The sequence below is a fragment of the Pholcus phalangioides genome, unplaced genomic scaffold (genome assembly GCF_987345545.1).
Source record: "Pholcus phalangioides strain wild (caught in Gottingen) unplaced genomic scaffold, Ppha-v1.0 ptg000024l_1, whole genome shotgun sequence".
Taxonomy (NCBI): Eukaryota; Metazoa; Arthropoda; class Arachnida; order Araneae; family Pholcidae; genus Pholcus; species Pholcus phalangioides.
Window position 1 is genome coordinate 9,115,631 of NW_028301616.1, and position 16,057 is coordinate 9,131,687.

The window sequence follows — 16,057 nt, forward strand, 5'->3', positions numbered from 1 at the left end:
ACTTGGAAAATTCAAATTTTAGAATTCAGTTTTCTATTGAATTTAACTCTGCAATGCTCACACGACATATTGTTTCATTAAAGGTCATGTGGCATCTCACAGACGGCGCGCTATTAATATATATTTTGGTCATTCAGTTCAAATTTATAACTGCAAATACACACAGATTAGCTAAGTAAAATTAAAACAATAATGTAACTTCTGAGTAATATATATATATACTTGTGGTTTTTCTAATTTCAAACACAAATCACAAAACTTCAGTTTATATTATGACACATTCTTTACTTTATTCAACACACTCAAATACAAGTTGAAAACTCAATACTCTGTGAAGCAATGTTGGATCTAAAAGTAAGAAAATACCTATTAAGAACAGCTGTTGCCAATAAAAATCCAAAATACTAGATGAAATAAATTTTTTAAATAATATTTACCTTCAGAATCAAATCACTTCGCGTAACGTCTGCTAGACTCCAGCAGTGCACATTTATAAACAACCTCTTGCACTGAAATGAAACTGACGCTATGTTGATTTCTAGACATTGGTATTTAGTTAATAGGAAGGTAGATGGCAACAAAAGTCAGTCAATCAATCTGTATAAAAACAGTGAATAAAAGAAATGTGCATGGTGTCTCTGGGACATAACACGAGCACTACGGGTTAATGTTAAAATTACTTGTTTAATTCGATCTTTTTTCTTCATATTTGGGATAATTCAAAGTTTGATTCAGATATGTCATTTGCAAAATATCTATTTTCTCAGAACTCCTGGCTAACTTTCAGTTATCTTGTGGTTCACTGATCTTTCTCAGAATATAACATGTAGCCAACATTGAAAAAATTACAATCAACGAAATCTAAACTTTTTTTGTTGTGGCTCTAAGTAAGAAGCAATATTTTCATTGCCAGTTTTCACACCCTAGCTTTTGTCTTTCCATTGGCAGCTGGAATTTTGCTGGTTCTTGGATGACTTGATTGGCAATAGCAGATGCAAATGCCACTACTCCGAGAAAACAAAAGTTTGTGTGTAAGAGTGGCACTCTTTACACAGAGGGAGAGAGTTCTAGAGAACTGAAATCCCGGTCACTTGTCTGGTGAAATGTCTTGGAGATTCATAAATCTCTAACGCTGGGCTAGACAAATACTTCTTTATGTGTATTTTACTTTCCCTTAAAGTTTGGACCATGAGTTCAGGGGCACCTTGAATGATATAAACAAGGGTTAGGATATAAGTCAGTCATGATGTATTTTTTTTCCCCTTTACAAACAGGAAAAATTCAAAAATAAAATAATGAAAGAAAATTGTGTATGATCATTATTTCAAATACGAATAATGCAGCTCATTTGTAAAAGGAGGTTGAGTTGCAAATAAATATTATTTTTCAGTATTATGAACTAAAATTCTTCCTGATCACGATATGATACAAATTTATTTATTTTTCATCAGGGTATTCCTGGAGCTGAAGGTTTACCTGGACCGAAAGGAAAAGAGGTAAGTCACAGGTTGTGTGGGTTAGAAATTGATGTGCAACTTTTATAAATTTTTCTTGTGTAAAATTATATGTGCATGCATTGTTTTGCATGTATTTAAACTTATGAAAATCATGTAAATGTATTTTAACCGTGAAAAGTAACTGAGGACTTGACAAATCTGAAAAAGTGAAAGTGCTAGCCCAATTTCTTAGAAGCCAAGCATATATTTGTTTCAAGGAAAAAAGTTCTCAGAATAATTTTTTTTTTTTTTTTTTACTTTTCTGTAGATTAACTGACCCATCTCCATGTTGAGAGAAAATAGGTATAAATTAGAAAATTTTGTGTTGTCTTCTGACCCCAATTTAGTGAAAACATAGAAAATGTTGTGTGTCAATACCTATATATATATTTTTTTTTTTTTTTTTTTTTTTGCCAACCTTTCACCAGGGTTTGTCAAGCCCTTTCTTTTAGAAAATGTTGTGTACCAATACCAATTTTTTTAAGAAACCTGGCACCAATATTTGCCTAGCCATGGCTTTCACGTTTTTCATGTGTTAATGTATGTGTTTTATGTGAATATAGGGACCACAAGGTCAACCCGGGCAACCTGGACAGAGTGGACCTCCTGGCCCAACGGTACATTTATTTTTATTTTTCCCCATTTATTTTGATTCTGAAAGAAATGTGTACATTTGAAACACTTATTTGTTTATAATTTTTAAAAACAAGGATTTGTTTTCTTGTCAATTTTTTTTTATATATGATATTTAACATCATCAGTTGATGGATTTAATTGTAATTGAAACAACTAACATTGAATGTGTTTGTGGCAACATTTTTTAAATCCAGGCAAAATATTACAAAACTGTGACCTGTTACCCAAATATGACAAAAAAAAATGCTTCTCGAAACACCACACATACATACACTTCACTCCCCGCAACACAGAATACTGTCTTTTCTATTTCCCTCTTTGTAGGTTACTTGGTCAGTTCTTATATAAGCGGAAAAGTCAGCCTTTTAAAAGGATGAGAATCAGCAAATTGTTTTTCACTCTGATCTGATCTAGTCGATTAATGGAACATATTTATGTTCTTCAGAAAAATGTCATTTGATGAAAAAAAGGAAACGTTAATATTTTTCCATGCCATATAATGTGAAATAAATGATGAAATGTATATTTTCTGGGGGGGGGGGAAAGGGGAGAGGATGCATCAAAGATAGATTTCAACAGGCTCAATACAAAAGATAATTTTCTTTAAGATATTAAGACTTGAAATATATATGATCAAAACAGAGAACTTTTAAAGTCATAACTACTTTCCATATAATGTGAAATAAATGATGAAATGTATATTTTCTGGGGGGGGGGGGGAAGGGGAGAGGATGCATCAAAGATAGATTTCAACAGGCTCAATACAAAAGATAATTTTCTTTAAGATATTAAGACTTGAAATATATATGATCAAAACAGAGAACTTTTAAAGTCATAACTACTTTCTGAATGTTAATTATTTTCCTATTCAGTTTTTATATCTTTGATTCTTTCTTTGTAGGGACCTCCTGGTCCTCAGGGTCCATTGGGTCCACCAGGATCACCAGTAAGTTGACTATTTTTTTTTTTTTTTTTATTTCTTCAGTACAATGGTAAGTGTATGAGAAATTCTCGTAAGTCAAGGAATTTCTAAAAGCTACTCCCGCCATACTTTAAATTTTCCCATGTGAAGCAACAGAGATCTTGTTAATTTTTTTCACTCCTCCAAAATCATAATAATTACAAAAACCAATGAGATCAGCCTAGAAGACAAGTATCATTTTCAACACATTTCAAAAAATATATGGCCGATTTTTCGACGACTTTACCCCCCCCCCCAAGCTTTCATTACAAATACAAATACAACGCCACAACAGGCAAATTGCCCAACGAGGTGGCTGACTTAAGAACATCATGGATCCCCGAGCCATTTTTTGGAGTCCCTACCTACTACTGATACACCACACATGCACCCCCCCCCCGCGGAACCCCCCAACGAACCCCCAACGAATCGGTACATGCGGGAATGTGCGTGTACGTGTAGTGCAACCTGGCGTAAAGTTTGTTTCGGTGTAATGCTTGTTATGTGTAGTGCTGTCATCTGCCCCCAGTTTTTCTAACTATGAGTGAAGTGTTATGGTTGAATGATTTACCGTTGTAGGACTGTTACTCTCTGTGGCGAGACTTTTTAATGGGGAGATCGGCTCGCATTTGCGCCTTGAAGTTGGGAACCACAGAAAACCAACTTCAGCCAACCACCACTGTGGGGTTCGAACCCGGATCCTCGCATCACGAGTCCGGCACTATAACCACTCGACCACCACAGCGGCAACCTGTCTTCATATCTGTACACCATTTCATGTATGTTAGTGGAATATTTATATTTACCTGTAAATTGGTGCAATTTTTGTAAATATGTTTCTTAACATCGTAAGTAGGATTACTCACAAGAAGAAAGGTTCCTAAGAAAAAGTGCTTTTCATTAAGTATGGAATTTTCTTCCTCTATTAAATGGAACATCAGTGTGTGTAGTCAATATCAAGATAACAGCAATATTATGAAATGTCAGTTTCATTTTATTTTGTGGTCTACACTTTTAAAAACTCGAGTGAAATATTTTTGTAGCACTGCAATTTCAATTTCCTATATATAATGTGCAGATTATGAAATCATCTGAAATTCTTAGTGTGGATTATAGACTGCTGTGGATGTTATCTACAGCGTTTTTTGAGAAATTTGAATAAAAATAAGATTTTTTTTTAAGGTAGCAGATTGCATATAGATGTAAACATATATAGATTCAACATTTTTTTCCCCTAAGGGAACATAACTAACAACCTCTTTCATTCTCTAAGACGAATGAAGTTCGCATGTTTGAATTGTGCACAGGAAGTTACAGTATGACATTAAGTCATGTATGCAAGGACAAGGTGCTTATTTCTTTCAGAATGATTATTTTCCCCTTTTTTTTTTCAGGGACCAAGGGGAAAACCTGGTTTACCTGGACTTGCTGGAGCTGATGGTTTGCCTGTAAGTTATTTTTGTTTTTTAGCCATTAATTGTATTTAAAGTACATAAGTCTTTGAGCATTTCTTTCATTAAAATTTGATTGTTTGTTTCATTAAAATTGATTTTTATGTGTTCAATATACCAATATCTGTTAAATATTATTTTCAAGATTTCTACAGTTATGTTGTTTACTTCAAAATTAACAGGAAAAAAAAATTAAGCAGATATTCTTTGATCTGTGATATCAGCTGCTACTCTTTAAAAGGTTATCAGAAGAACATTTTAGGAATGTTCCAGTTGGGATTCTGCCAGGGAAGGGGGGGGGGGTGCGCTACACGAGGGTACAAGAGGTGCCATAGGTTATAGGGGGCTTAGCATTCTAGGCTTTAGTTAAACACCATATTTTTAAGAAATTTCCAATATTAAAAATTCACATGACATCATGCTTTCGAATTATACTTTGATGATAAAGATCTCAAGACAACTTGAAAAAACAGGCACGCCCTTGGACCATAATACCAAAAACAAGAATATACTCTTTCACAAGTGGCAAGGGGGCCCCCCCCCCCCCTCCATCCAGCAATTTTTCCAGGATGATCAAATAAAGGCGAAGGAAAAATTTGGCTTCTCACTTGTGCAATTTCTGGATCACCACTTCTTTATATTTGCTCTTTACAAGATAAGTGTAAATGATGATTGATCATCAATAAGACCTTTAATGTGAAATTATTTAACTGGCATAATGGAGAGCAATAAAATAATTCTGAAGCGAAAAAGAGGACATAAGGTCACATAAATTTAGTTCCGTAAATTGATGTGCTGCTTTATACTAAAAAAATTCAGTCTCGTCCCTGGGTTCCCTAAGTTAAAGCCCTGTCAAGCCTCTGCCAGAGTCATCTTTAGAGGCAAAACATAAGGTTTTGCACTTGGGCTTCAAGTAAGCTTAAGATGTCCCTGGATTCTGGTCCATTCTTGCAAGATTTAATTCTGTTACTGATGTCATTATATAATTTCTACCATCCCTAATTACCCTGTTTGTGTTTGTTGGAATTGATTCCACCACCCCTAACAAATCAATTGAGCTCCTTGCCAACTATGTCAACCAAATCAACTGGATTTCTGCATGAGCTGTGTACAGTGAATATAACGATGGCCTATATAATGATACTCACAAGGGACAGAAGAAATGCACCATTATAGATGGAATATATAAACATTATGTAAAGTGCATCGGAACCAGAAAATAATATCATTACATAGGTGATTATCAGTACAGAGGGTATCATTGCACTGGTAATTATCAGTACAGAGGGTATCGTTATGTATGATTTTCGCTGTGTTTTGAATAGGAGGCCTGTTAAAGTAGAGCATAAAGAAGTAATAGGCTCTCACAGCGAATTGTTGCCTCAGCATGAGTAACATAAACTCGCCAGAACTCTTGATATGTTCCTTGTTTTCATAATTCTCATTGATTTCATCAGGAAGCTGAGTTCTAAGAAATATTTCCAACTAATTGTGCAGTAGAGAGACTCTCGCTAATCTGGCATATATCAGACCAGGATGTGCTGGAGTATTGGAAGTTAATTGAAAATATCCATTCGAATGATATAAGCTTCTACTCACAGACATACAGTAACATGTTTTTCTCTTCTATGGCTTGAAAAAAATCCACCTAAAAACACTAGATTACTGGACGGGCCAGACTAGGGCACAACCAGATTATCAAGAGTCTATTTTAATAGGGAATTTGACCGTAGGATGCCTTAACTGTCTTAAATGCAAAAACATCTTCAGGGACTTCTTAAACAGGATCCATTGCGTTTATCTTGATTCTCCATCATGTAATGTATGTTGTTCTTGAGGTTAACTGGATCAATGCAAATTTATAGGAATTACTTATTGAGATCTGGAATTAATATAGATTCTTATTATTATGTCATTTTTTGGGGGGTGGGGAGACAATTTCAATTAAATCAGTGAATATTTTTCATATGAATTGTTCTTTCATTTTATTCAGAGTCGATAATTATATGTATTATTTATTTTTTCAGGGTCCTCCTGGCGATCCTGGCACCCCAGGACGGAAAGGTGATCCAGTAAGTATGAAGTACTATCAAGTTTTTGGTAAATGAAACATGGTTCTAAGCAGCATCGTAACAGGTGGGTCAACAGAACCTGTGTTCAAGGCCCTTGATTCTAATAACAAACCTACAAATCATGGAAGATTTTTAATTCATTCCAGATCTGTTATTTTTTTTATTTCTTCAATATTCAAGTTTATTTTGTTATTAAAATGTGATGTAATGCATTTCGTTGCTGAAAAAAACTTTTTCTGGCATTGAAAAAGGGGCCCAAAACTTGCTTAAAGAACCCTGCTTGCATTTACTTGAAAGTCATTTGGAAAAGTTTTTCCCCCTTAAAATATGAAGAAAAAAAAAAAAATTAAGGTAGGCTGTGTTATGGCCTCTGATTTTCAATGTACCTATGTTAATAAAGCATTAGCATTAAGTGAAGCATTAACGACTTTGAATTTTTTTGGAATTCCCAGCTCAGTTGCTCTATCCTCTTAAATTGTTTTCTTTGTTTTAAAACAGTTTATTAGTTGTGTGTTTTATTATCTATTGTTATTTTGAGGAAAAAAGAAATTCTTTGCTTCTTTTTTTTCAAATGCTTCTAATTGGCTTTTATTTTACTACATACATGTAGGAGTTGATAAGACTAATCCGAAGACATCTCACATGATGTGATAGTAGTTCGGGGTCCTAAGCTATACCGATTTTTGGTGTCTGACAATTCAGTCTTTATGTTTATGGCACTATCGTGTTATCTGATGATGTCAAACTGAGATTGAACAATTATCGCTAGAAACTTTGAATTTTCATCTTTCCAACAAGTTATTGAACGTTGTCTTCACATGTATTATAGGAAAAGTGTTCATATTTAAGTCTCATCTATTTTTGTGATGCTCAAAAATTGTGCAAATTTATAACACATCAAAAATTGTGGCTGCTTTTGAAAGACATGGCCAGTTCAGTACAACTAACATGGTAGCACATTTAGAAAAATATGTTTAAAGTGTTAGTGTAATTTCATTCCCTAAAGATAATTCAGTCCTTCTGTATTCTTCTTTCATGCACCTATCTATGCTTTAATGTATCTTATATTTTTAGGGTCTTCCCGGACCTCAAGGACCAATGGGATTTCCCGGACAGAGAGGTGTTAAGGCAAGTATCAATTTTCTTTTTCATAAAAAATTTGTCTTCTTTCACTGTGATTTTCCTATCCTGTGTTTCACATGCTTCACACATTTGTTAATTTATTGTAGGGTGATCAAGGATTAAGGGGACCTGTTGGTGAAAAAGGAGATAAAGTAAGAAAATGTATTCTCTTGGTAGCTTTCACCTAAATCTTTGTTTTATAAGTAACTATATTGAACTCAACTTCTATGGATATGTTTTTTTTTATTACAAATATCCAGTTGATTTTAAGAATATTTCAGTAGATCAAATATTTACTCTGGTTGGGTCATAATTATTCATTTTATTACATGCATTTTTGTTTTAAACTCATTAGACGTGAGAGTTGCATAGCTTCTAAACAGGGGGTTAGAACCTTTTCAGTCCACGGCCAGAAATTTGTATATTTGTGGTTACCATATGATCTGCATTATTTTACGGGACAGTCTGGTAATTTTGGTCATTCTGAATTCTCCATAAAATGTCCCTTTTTTTTCCTGCAATGTTGAACAAATCTTACTTGAATTTTTTTTTCTTTACTAAAATTGAGAATCAAGATATTTTCATGACTTATAAAGTATATTATGATAATTGTGGATCTCTTTCTCTCTCTCTCTCACATACAATTAATTATGGTTAACTCGTATCACATGTTTGTTGAACATCAGTTTTTTTGAAGTACAGGTCTACCATTTTGACTTGCAGTAGCCATCTATTTCTCACAATTTGCAATTTTTCATCCACTTTAGTGATAGCCACTTTACTTGCCTTTGACAATTTTTTCACTGTAATAGGCAACTTTATTTGGCTTGGACGATTTTTTGGCTGTAACTGACAACTTTATTAGCAGACAATTTTTTACAGAAATTGGCGTTATCTGGTATACATCCCACTTTCCCGTGTTTTCATTAAGGAAATATGGCCAGCCTAGGTATTTATCGTGTAGTGTGTATTCATACTTTTCTTTCAGAACACCTTTTCAAATGCCAGATGAAACCCATTGTTGTATTTGGCCCACAGGCCAGAGTTTGTGCACCCCGTTCTAAACCATTTGGAATTCACTTTTCATGATAGGATCTAGTGTTATCACCCTTAAGAATGAGGATAGGTGCCATCATACTGGGCCCAATGGTTATGGAACAATAATTGAAACAACTTGTTTTTCTTTTTTAATAATAAAACTATGTTGCTGCTGTTCATCTATGACAGTGTTTCCAAAAGTGGACAATATCACCCCGGGGAACTATGTAAGAGTCTAAGGGGGCAGTAGAAGATTTGATTTTACTATGGGGTAATATAGGTTGATTTGAGTTCAGGGGCAGTGAGAAAATAAAAAAATTTATAGAAAGGGCAGTGGAACAAAGTGTTTAGTAAGCCATGATTCATGACAATGATTACAAAAAACAAGACCCATGTAACACAATGAGATCTCTCAATGTAACATATAACATATCCTCCCTACTTCCTCAAAATTAAAAAATTTTCAAAAAAATTGTCTGTCAGCCAATATGGAGCAAAATATTGTACAGTAAAATCACAAATCCTTGAGACTCTTTAAAGTGTCCATTGAAGAAAGATAATTGTCTGCTGATGAAAAAGGTTCATCGTGTCAGTAGAGATCCACTTCTGATAAGATTGGCCCTGATCACAAGTGTAGATTTCACAAAACAACTATAGGCAACAAAATGAATTTTTAAAAAATAATTACTTAGGTTTATGTTATAATAATTATTTAATATTCAAAAACAGTTACATTTTAATTTGTACCATTTAATAAGGGCTCAAGAGGACGTGAGGGCCAGAAAGGTGATTATGGTCCAAAAGGGGAACCTGGACCACCAGGCCCAGATGGGACCCCAGGAATCGAAGGACCAGAAGGACCTAAGGTATGTAGATTTCTTATTTATAATTGGATGTCTCAAGTTTCACCAACAGTGATACTTAAGGTTATTAATCAATTAAAAATTGAATTTCACATGTACCATGAGACACTGAATTCCTGCTCAGTGCAAAGCAATGCAACAGATCCTCAATAACCTGAGATGGATACGACTTTGGCCACCTCAGATTATCGAAAAACTTGAATATCCGAAAAACAATAAAGAACGGTTTTATTAAAAAAAAAAGACAAGCAAAAAAACTGTACTAGCATACTTACTGTATTTTTATACTTGAATACGATGATATAGATGCCATAGGATTTGTTTCAAAAAATAAAGAATGTGAAAAGGGAGTGTGAAGATCAGAGATGATTGAGAAGAGTTGGGGTGGGATTGATGGTTAATGATGCTGAGACACTGATAGCTTTCAACTGCCTTTTCAATGATTTTATATAAACAATTAGGGGACAATGCCATTGTCCACCATTATGAAGAAAATGGTGGAGCTTGTTTCCTCTTTCTCTGCAACTCCTCTCCTCCCTCGAGAATTAGAATGGTTCACTTCTGTTCAAGTTAATCAATGCAGGTATTGGCGTAATATTTTATTACACCAATCATGCCCATTATAAGCTGGGGGCTGCCTAGTCCCTTTCAAACTGAAATTACTGTACAATATGTATATACTATGTAGTACTCCTGGGGAAAAAATAAAAAAGTTGGGTTCTTGTTGTGTGGGGGGGGGGGGCAAACAGAGAAAATAGGGTCTCAAGAACGAAATTTTAAAATTTTCTGTACCTGGAATTTTCCAGGTTCTGTATTGAAATCACCCACCACATTCACTTATTGTATAGGCCTGCGTCACTTGTAACACTGCAACAAGATTTAATGAATGAGAATCTAGGTTATATATATAAATTTTCACTATGTTGTTTTATAAAGATAAAAACCTCCTATTCATAATATAAGTTTGATTGTTTTCATGTAAATTAGCATTTTAATATCCACTTATTGAGCTGTAAATTTTATTATTTTGATTCAAGGGTGTTGAAGGACCAAGAGGAGAAGCTGGACCCATGGGACCTCCTGGTGAGAAGGTAAACGTCAGATAACATATTTCAAGTTTGAAAGTGCAATCAGTCTCTTGGAAAATGAACACAATATGCATTATATGTTACTGTCTCACAAACATCAGAATGAAAAATCTTTCATCCTCATTTCACACACTTTTTCATTTAAAAATATATGGGTTTTTTTTCTCTTAGGCTAATGGGTTTTTTGTTTCCGGAATAAACAAATTCTATTTTTAAAAAAATGTTTTAAACATACCAGTTTCGTCACAGAAATAGCAAGTCTCTTAAAATACTGATTTTTTTTTTTTTTGTAGTTAGGCTGTTGGGTCAAGAGATAAATTCTGTATCTTTTTCTTGAGAATAAAGGAATGAAAACATTCCAATATGTAACTAAGTTTTTTCTTTTTTTGTATCTATGAAAAAAAAAAAAAAAAAGTTGTATATCTTGTTACGCAATAAATATTTATTCGTCATTTTTTATATGTATGAGTGAAAAAGAATTTATGTTGTGTTTTAAAATGAATAAATATACAAGATATACTTATAATAAACAAAACAGATATATAGGAATTCTTCTAACATAGGGTTACCATACATCCCTTTTTTTGTCATTGCAAGTCTCTTTCTACGTTTCCGAAAATTTGCCCTCTTGTCCTCTTTCTTAGGTTTCCAAAATTATTGTTCTTTTTTACTGGGGAATTTTTTTTTTTACCCTGAAACATATATCCTCTTCATTGATATGGGAGTCTGTGTGTGCGCGTGCATGTTTTTTTCTTCTGTTTTTGCTTTTTTTATTGGTTCTGGTTTAGTTGGGAAAAATTGTGGTGATCAGGTTTTTTGGCAAGTATAATGATGCCATCTGTTATATTGCAATGATAAAAACGTATAAAATCAGTATATAAATCTTATGTGGAATTAGTGATAATCCTTTAGTAACTATATATACTGTATATACCTGTGTGTGTGTAAGATCAGTTTTAACATAGAGTTATTGACTTATTAGAAAAATTTTGTATTAAAATATATTTTTCACTATAGCACATTCAATAAATTTATGACGTGCAGTAGCATGCCCTCTCTTTCTCTGCCATTTATATGTACATTAATACTTAAACTTTACCGTTAAAGTTAATATTTTTAATGTAATATGAGGGGTCGCAGGGGATATAAGAGCAATTTTAAGTACCATATTTTAATGTGTATAAGGAACCCCTGATTTTTTGGGCTTAAAATTTATAAAAATTTTGAAAAGATATATCTATAATACCATCCATGTATAAGAAACTCCTCCTATTTATGGCAAAAAGGTGGTTTTTTATACACTTTAAAATGCAGTATGTGTTTTTATATCCCCTTGTACTCTAAGCTCTTGATATATTGATGGTCCAGTGCGAAAACATTGTATCTTAATTTTGTCTGAAAATAAGGTCTTCGTGTCTATGGAAAGTAGATGCATCTCATCAATGAGATGAAACACATCAGAAATGTACTAATGTGATGTGCATAGTGCCATTGTATCATTAAAATTGAAAACCTCATAGTTCATACTAGAAGTTGCAGTAGTGTACATGATTTTTGCTTTTCTCCTTAAAAATTGAAGCAAACTGACTTTTTGGACTTTCCTGACTTTGTTTTTGGAGTTTTCACACTAGGCCCATCAATATTATTATTTCATGTAGTTGCTTCCTTATGCTCATAATTACAAACAATTACATGTAGTTTATGACTACTTAGTTAAAAGCTTCATTACAATGCTATTATTTTGGGCATCTGGTTGTAAAACTTTACTAATTAAATAATTTTTTTTTTAGGGCAAGATGGGTATTCCAGGATTTCCGGGCTACCCTGGTCATCCTGGTCCAAAAGTGAGAATAATTTTTCTTTCAGTTACATTGGTTGGAAGTGTATATCAAGGCACCAATTATGCCTACATTATTGTTTTATTAAGTCAATTATTTAGTGAATTGAATTTCCAAGAATAACAAGATAGCACACTAAAAATAAATCCTAGCTCAAATGTGAAACCTAAAACCTATTAACGAATAATATCTGAAACCTAATTTTATTACTCACAAATGTTCATATTATTATATTGTAATGGAGCTGTCCCAGAATGTTTAAAGTCATTTCCGCTCAAATAAGAAACTTGTTTCTCTCTCTCTCTCTACTTGATTTCTTTGTCTGTCTTCATTTTATGAAACTTTTTGCTTAATTACAATAAAATGAAATTGATCTTATTGATCTAAATATTCAGAGCCATTACTTATTTAAAAAAAAATTATGTAAAATAATCTCAAATCTATACAAATAAAAAATTGTTGTAAAACATATTCTTGCAGCTATTTTATATATATACGTATAGGGTGTTTCATAAATGCAGATACAAACTTTAAGTGGGAGGTAAAGAACATCAAAAGGTTTGAAAATTGTATCATGACCCTCAAGTCTAAATTTTTTTTAATGTTCTTTACCTCCTTTTGAAGTTTGTATTGCTATTTATGAGACATTCTGTATAATAATTTTACTCTATTGAAACTTAATCATGTTTTTTTTTCATAAAAATAATAAATACGAGTAAATGTAAGGCATATCACATTATTAGAGCTTCACAAAAGAAGCACTTTTCTTTCTATTTGAAATATTGTTGTCAAAAACATCTATCAACTTTTGCTACATAAACAATAAAGACACCATTGAGTTTAATTTTGTAGTATAATGAAATTGCTTAGTTTCAACAAAGAATTTGGAATATATAAAATTAGTCATAGAGGAATAATTTTCAATGTAGTTGCAGGGACATATATTCATTTTTTTATGTGAAAGATTTTAAATGATTAATTACATTTTCTTGTATGAACTGATTACCAATTGAATCATTTTCTATTAAGAAAAGCTTCATATAATTGAACTTTCCTCTTTCATTAAACTTTAAGGGTGAAAAAGGCTTCACGGGTAAACCTGGCGTAAGAGGTGAGAAAGGAGACAGAGTAAGTGTATTTCAATTTAACATTAATAATTAAAACTTTTTAGACTTATCTTTATGTCATATTTAGCTTTTCTTTTCCATTTTTGTGAATTTTAGAGAAATGTTGAAAAGAGTTAGTCCTGCTTTAAGGTCAGCATAAAACATTATACATGCACTGAGTTGTGCTATCCTTTGCAATGTTCTTGCTAATGATTATTCATATCCAGTGTAAAAATTCTTAAAATTGAATAGAAACTATGAAATTTTCACAAATTTTTGAAAATATCATTGCTTAAACCATTTTCCCCCTTTTAAAATTATTACTTTTTTTCTCAGGAAAAACATTAATTATTTGGATATCAAATTTAATTTTCTTCAGAATTTTCATTTTAAACTATATAAAATACAATTACAAAGCTAAGCATGTATGTATGCATACCTTTCTGTAATATTATTTTAATCATGTTTTAGGGACATCCTGGCTTGCCGGGTGACAGAGGACCACAAGGACCTAGAGTAAGTTTTACTGATGATTATATTCAAGCTGTTAGGAATATTTCACTATGGATTGCCATCGGCTGTGAAAACTATAAATTTGTATTTATGATCTGTTTTGAGAGATTACAGCTGAGAAAATTATGTGATTGCAAAAAATAATGTAAATAGAGTAAAAAATGCTGCACAATCCTACAGATATTTAATGGCTTTCCTGTACTTCGAAAATTGTCATGTGCCTCCCCATGTCCTATTCCTATCAAGGTGGTACTTAGAAAAAAAAACTTATTACGGCAAAGTTCTATTTTCTTTCCTTCCTTTCAGAAAAAAAAATTAGGAATTTTTCTCTTGTCGTCCTTCGTAAACTTTGTACCTCCAAAAGAAGGCATATCATACAATACCAATGACATAAGCTGTTTCATTACAGAATATGGAAGGCTGGCCTTTCTTTTACACAAGTTCTGTTTTGGTTTTATTGTGCTTACTTTGTGTACCACTGAGATGGTAATTACTTAATTTATTTAAGTAACTTCTATGGGGACTAATGTGTATGTAATATTAATAGACATTGCTGCAGATTATAAAAATATGAATACACAGTGAAAATTTTTGTCCTTTTCTTTTTAGGGAAATCGGGGTATTAGAGGAAGACCTGGAAAAACTGGTCCACCTGGACAAAAGGTACTTGATACTTTTTTTGCATGAAAATAATGGAAAATTAATTTTGTCATATTTACGTATTTAACTAACCCATTTGCATTCAGAAGTGGAAGGGTCAGCGAAGCTGTGAATACACCTTACCTCCCAGAGCTGAATAATCCACCTGCATATTACATATAAACTTGTTTTGTTAGGGATGGTTGGCCAATTTAGAGGGAAAGAGGGATGCAAATGGGTTAATACGGAAAAAAAATGTTAAATTCATTACTGAGCTAATCCAGAGAGCCAGTTTATTTATATTTTTATAAGCTAGAAAATTTAAAGTTTAAAAAAAGTTTATACCTCAAAAAATGTTTATTCTTTATAAATGCTTTTAAATTAGTTGTTTCAAGAACTATCTGTAATTTTCAAGTGCATATCAAGATGTTTAATTATTTTTATTTTTTGACGTACCTGTGTGTTATTTCATCTTGTTATTCCTTCCGTTGCATTAGGGTGCAATAGGAGAGCCAGGTTCTCCAGGTATACAAGGTGAAAGAGGTCCACCTGGGGTTCAAGGACCAAGAGGTTTTGCTGGGCCACCTGGACCTGTGGTGAGTATTACTTAATGGCGGCACTGAAACACAGCACTACATACACACTCAGAGTGTTAGGTACCTATACACACACACAAACATACTTCTGGCACAACTCAGTCGGTAGTAAATTGCTCATGGGGATAGACAGGAGTTGTACTCAGTTTGGATGAATTAGTATAATCCAGTAATGTACACAATGTACTGTTTCTTTCACTCCCTTTTCTCCTGAAATTGTATTGAGTCAACATAGAATTCTGGGTAATATCAAAGCATTTGCAATTGATTTTGAGCAGGACTTCAGAATTTCATTTAACATAAGCCTGTATGTATATAGTCTCACATGCTACATCTTTTTATACATGTATTGGTTATATGCTTTTCTCTTTCGTATTTCCTAAAAATAAAAGAATTGCATTATTCCAGAAAGCAATTTGAATGCTGAAAATTTTTTGAATGTTTTGCTTCATGGTTTTATTTGAATTTTTCTAATTATTTTCAAATTAAATTTTAAGAATTTTTTTTTGGTTTCATGTTTTCTTTTTTGCAACTAAAATTTTAATTTTTTTTTCTTTCATCTCTAATTGTAAAGGGAGGTCGAGGAAAAGATGGTATGTCTGGCCCATCGGGGGAAAGAGGTCCTCCTGTAAGTCACC

At 32.9% G+C, this 16,057-nt stretch overlaps 1 protein-coding gene across 1 annotated transcript in view; it reads left to right on the plus strand.

Annotated features, from left to right (window-relative positions):
• Nucleotides 1-16,057, plus strand: part of LOC149068697 (uncharacterized) — a 109,407-nt gene that overhangs the window by 41,150 nt on the left and 52,200 nt on the right. Inside the window, exons 18-32 of the mRNA XM_089251400.1 lie at nt 1,452-1,496; nt 2,060-2,113; nt 3,034-3,078; nt 4,488-4,541; nt 6,572-6,616; nt 7,691-7,744; nt 7,846-7,890; nt 9,535-9,642; nt 10,677-10,730; nt 12,518-12,571; nt 13,640-13,693; nt 14,143-14,187; nt 14,794-14,847; nt 15,321-15,419; nt 15,994-16,047. Coding sequence (XP_089107526.1) covers nt 1,452-1,496; nt 2,060-2,113; nt 3,034-3,078; nt 4,488-4,541; nt 6,572-6,616; nt 7,691-7,744; nt 7,846-7,890; nt 9,535-9,642; nt 10,677-10,730; nt 12,518-12,571; nt 13,640-13,693; nt 14,143-14,187; nt 14,794-14,847; nt 15,321-15,419; nt 15,994-16,047 — 864 coding nt within the window. The remainder of the gene's footprint in view (nt 1-1,451; nt 1,497-2,059; nt 2,114-3,033; nt 3,079-4,487; nt 4,542-6,571; nt 6,617-7,690; nt 7,745-7,845; nt 7,891-9,534; nt 9,643-10,676; nt 10,731-12,517; nt 12,572-13,639; nt 13,694-14,142; nt 14,188-14,793; nt 14,848-15,320; nt 15,420-15,993; nt 16,048-16,057) is intronic.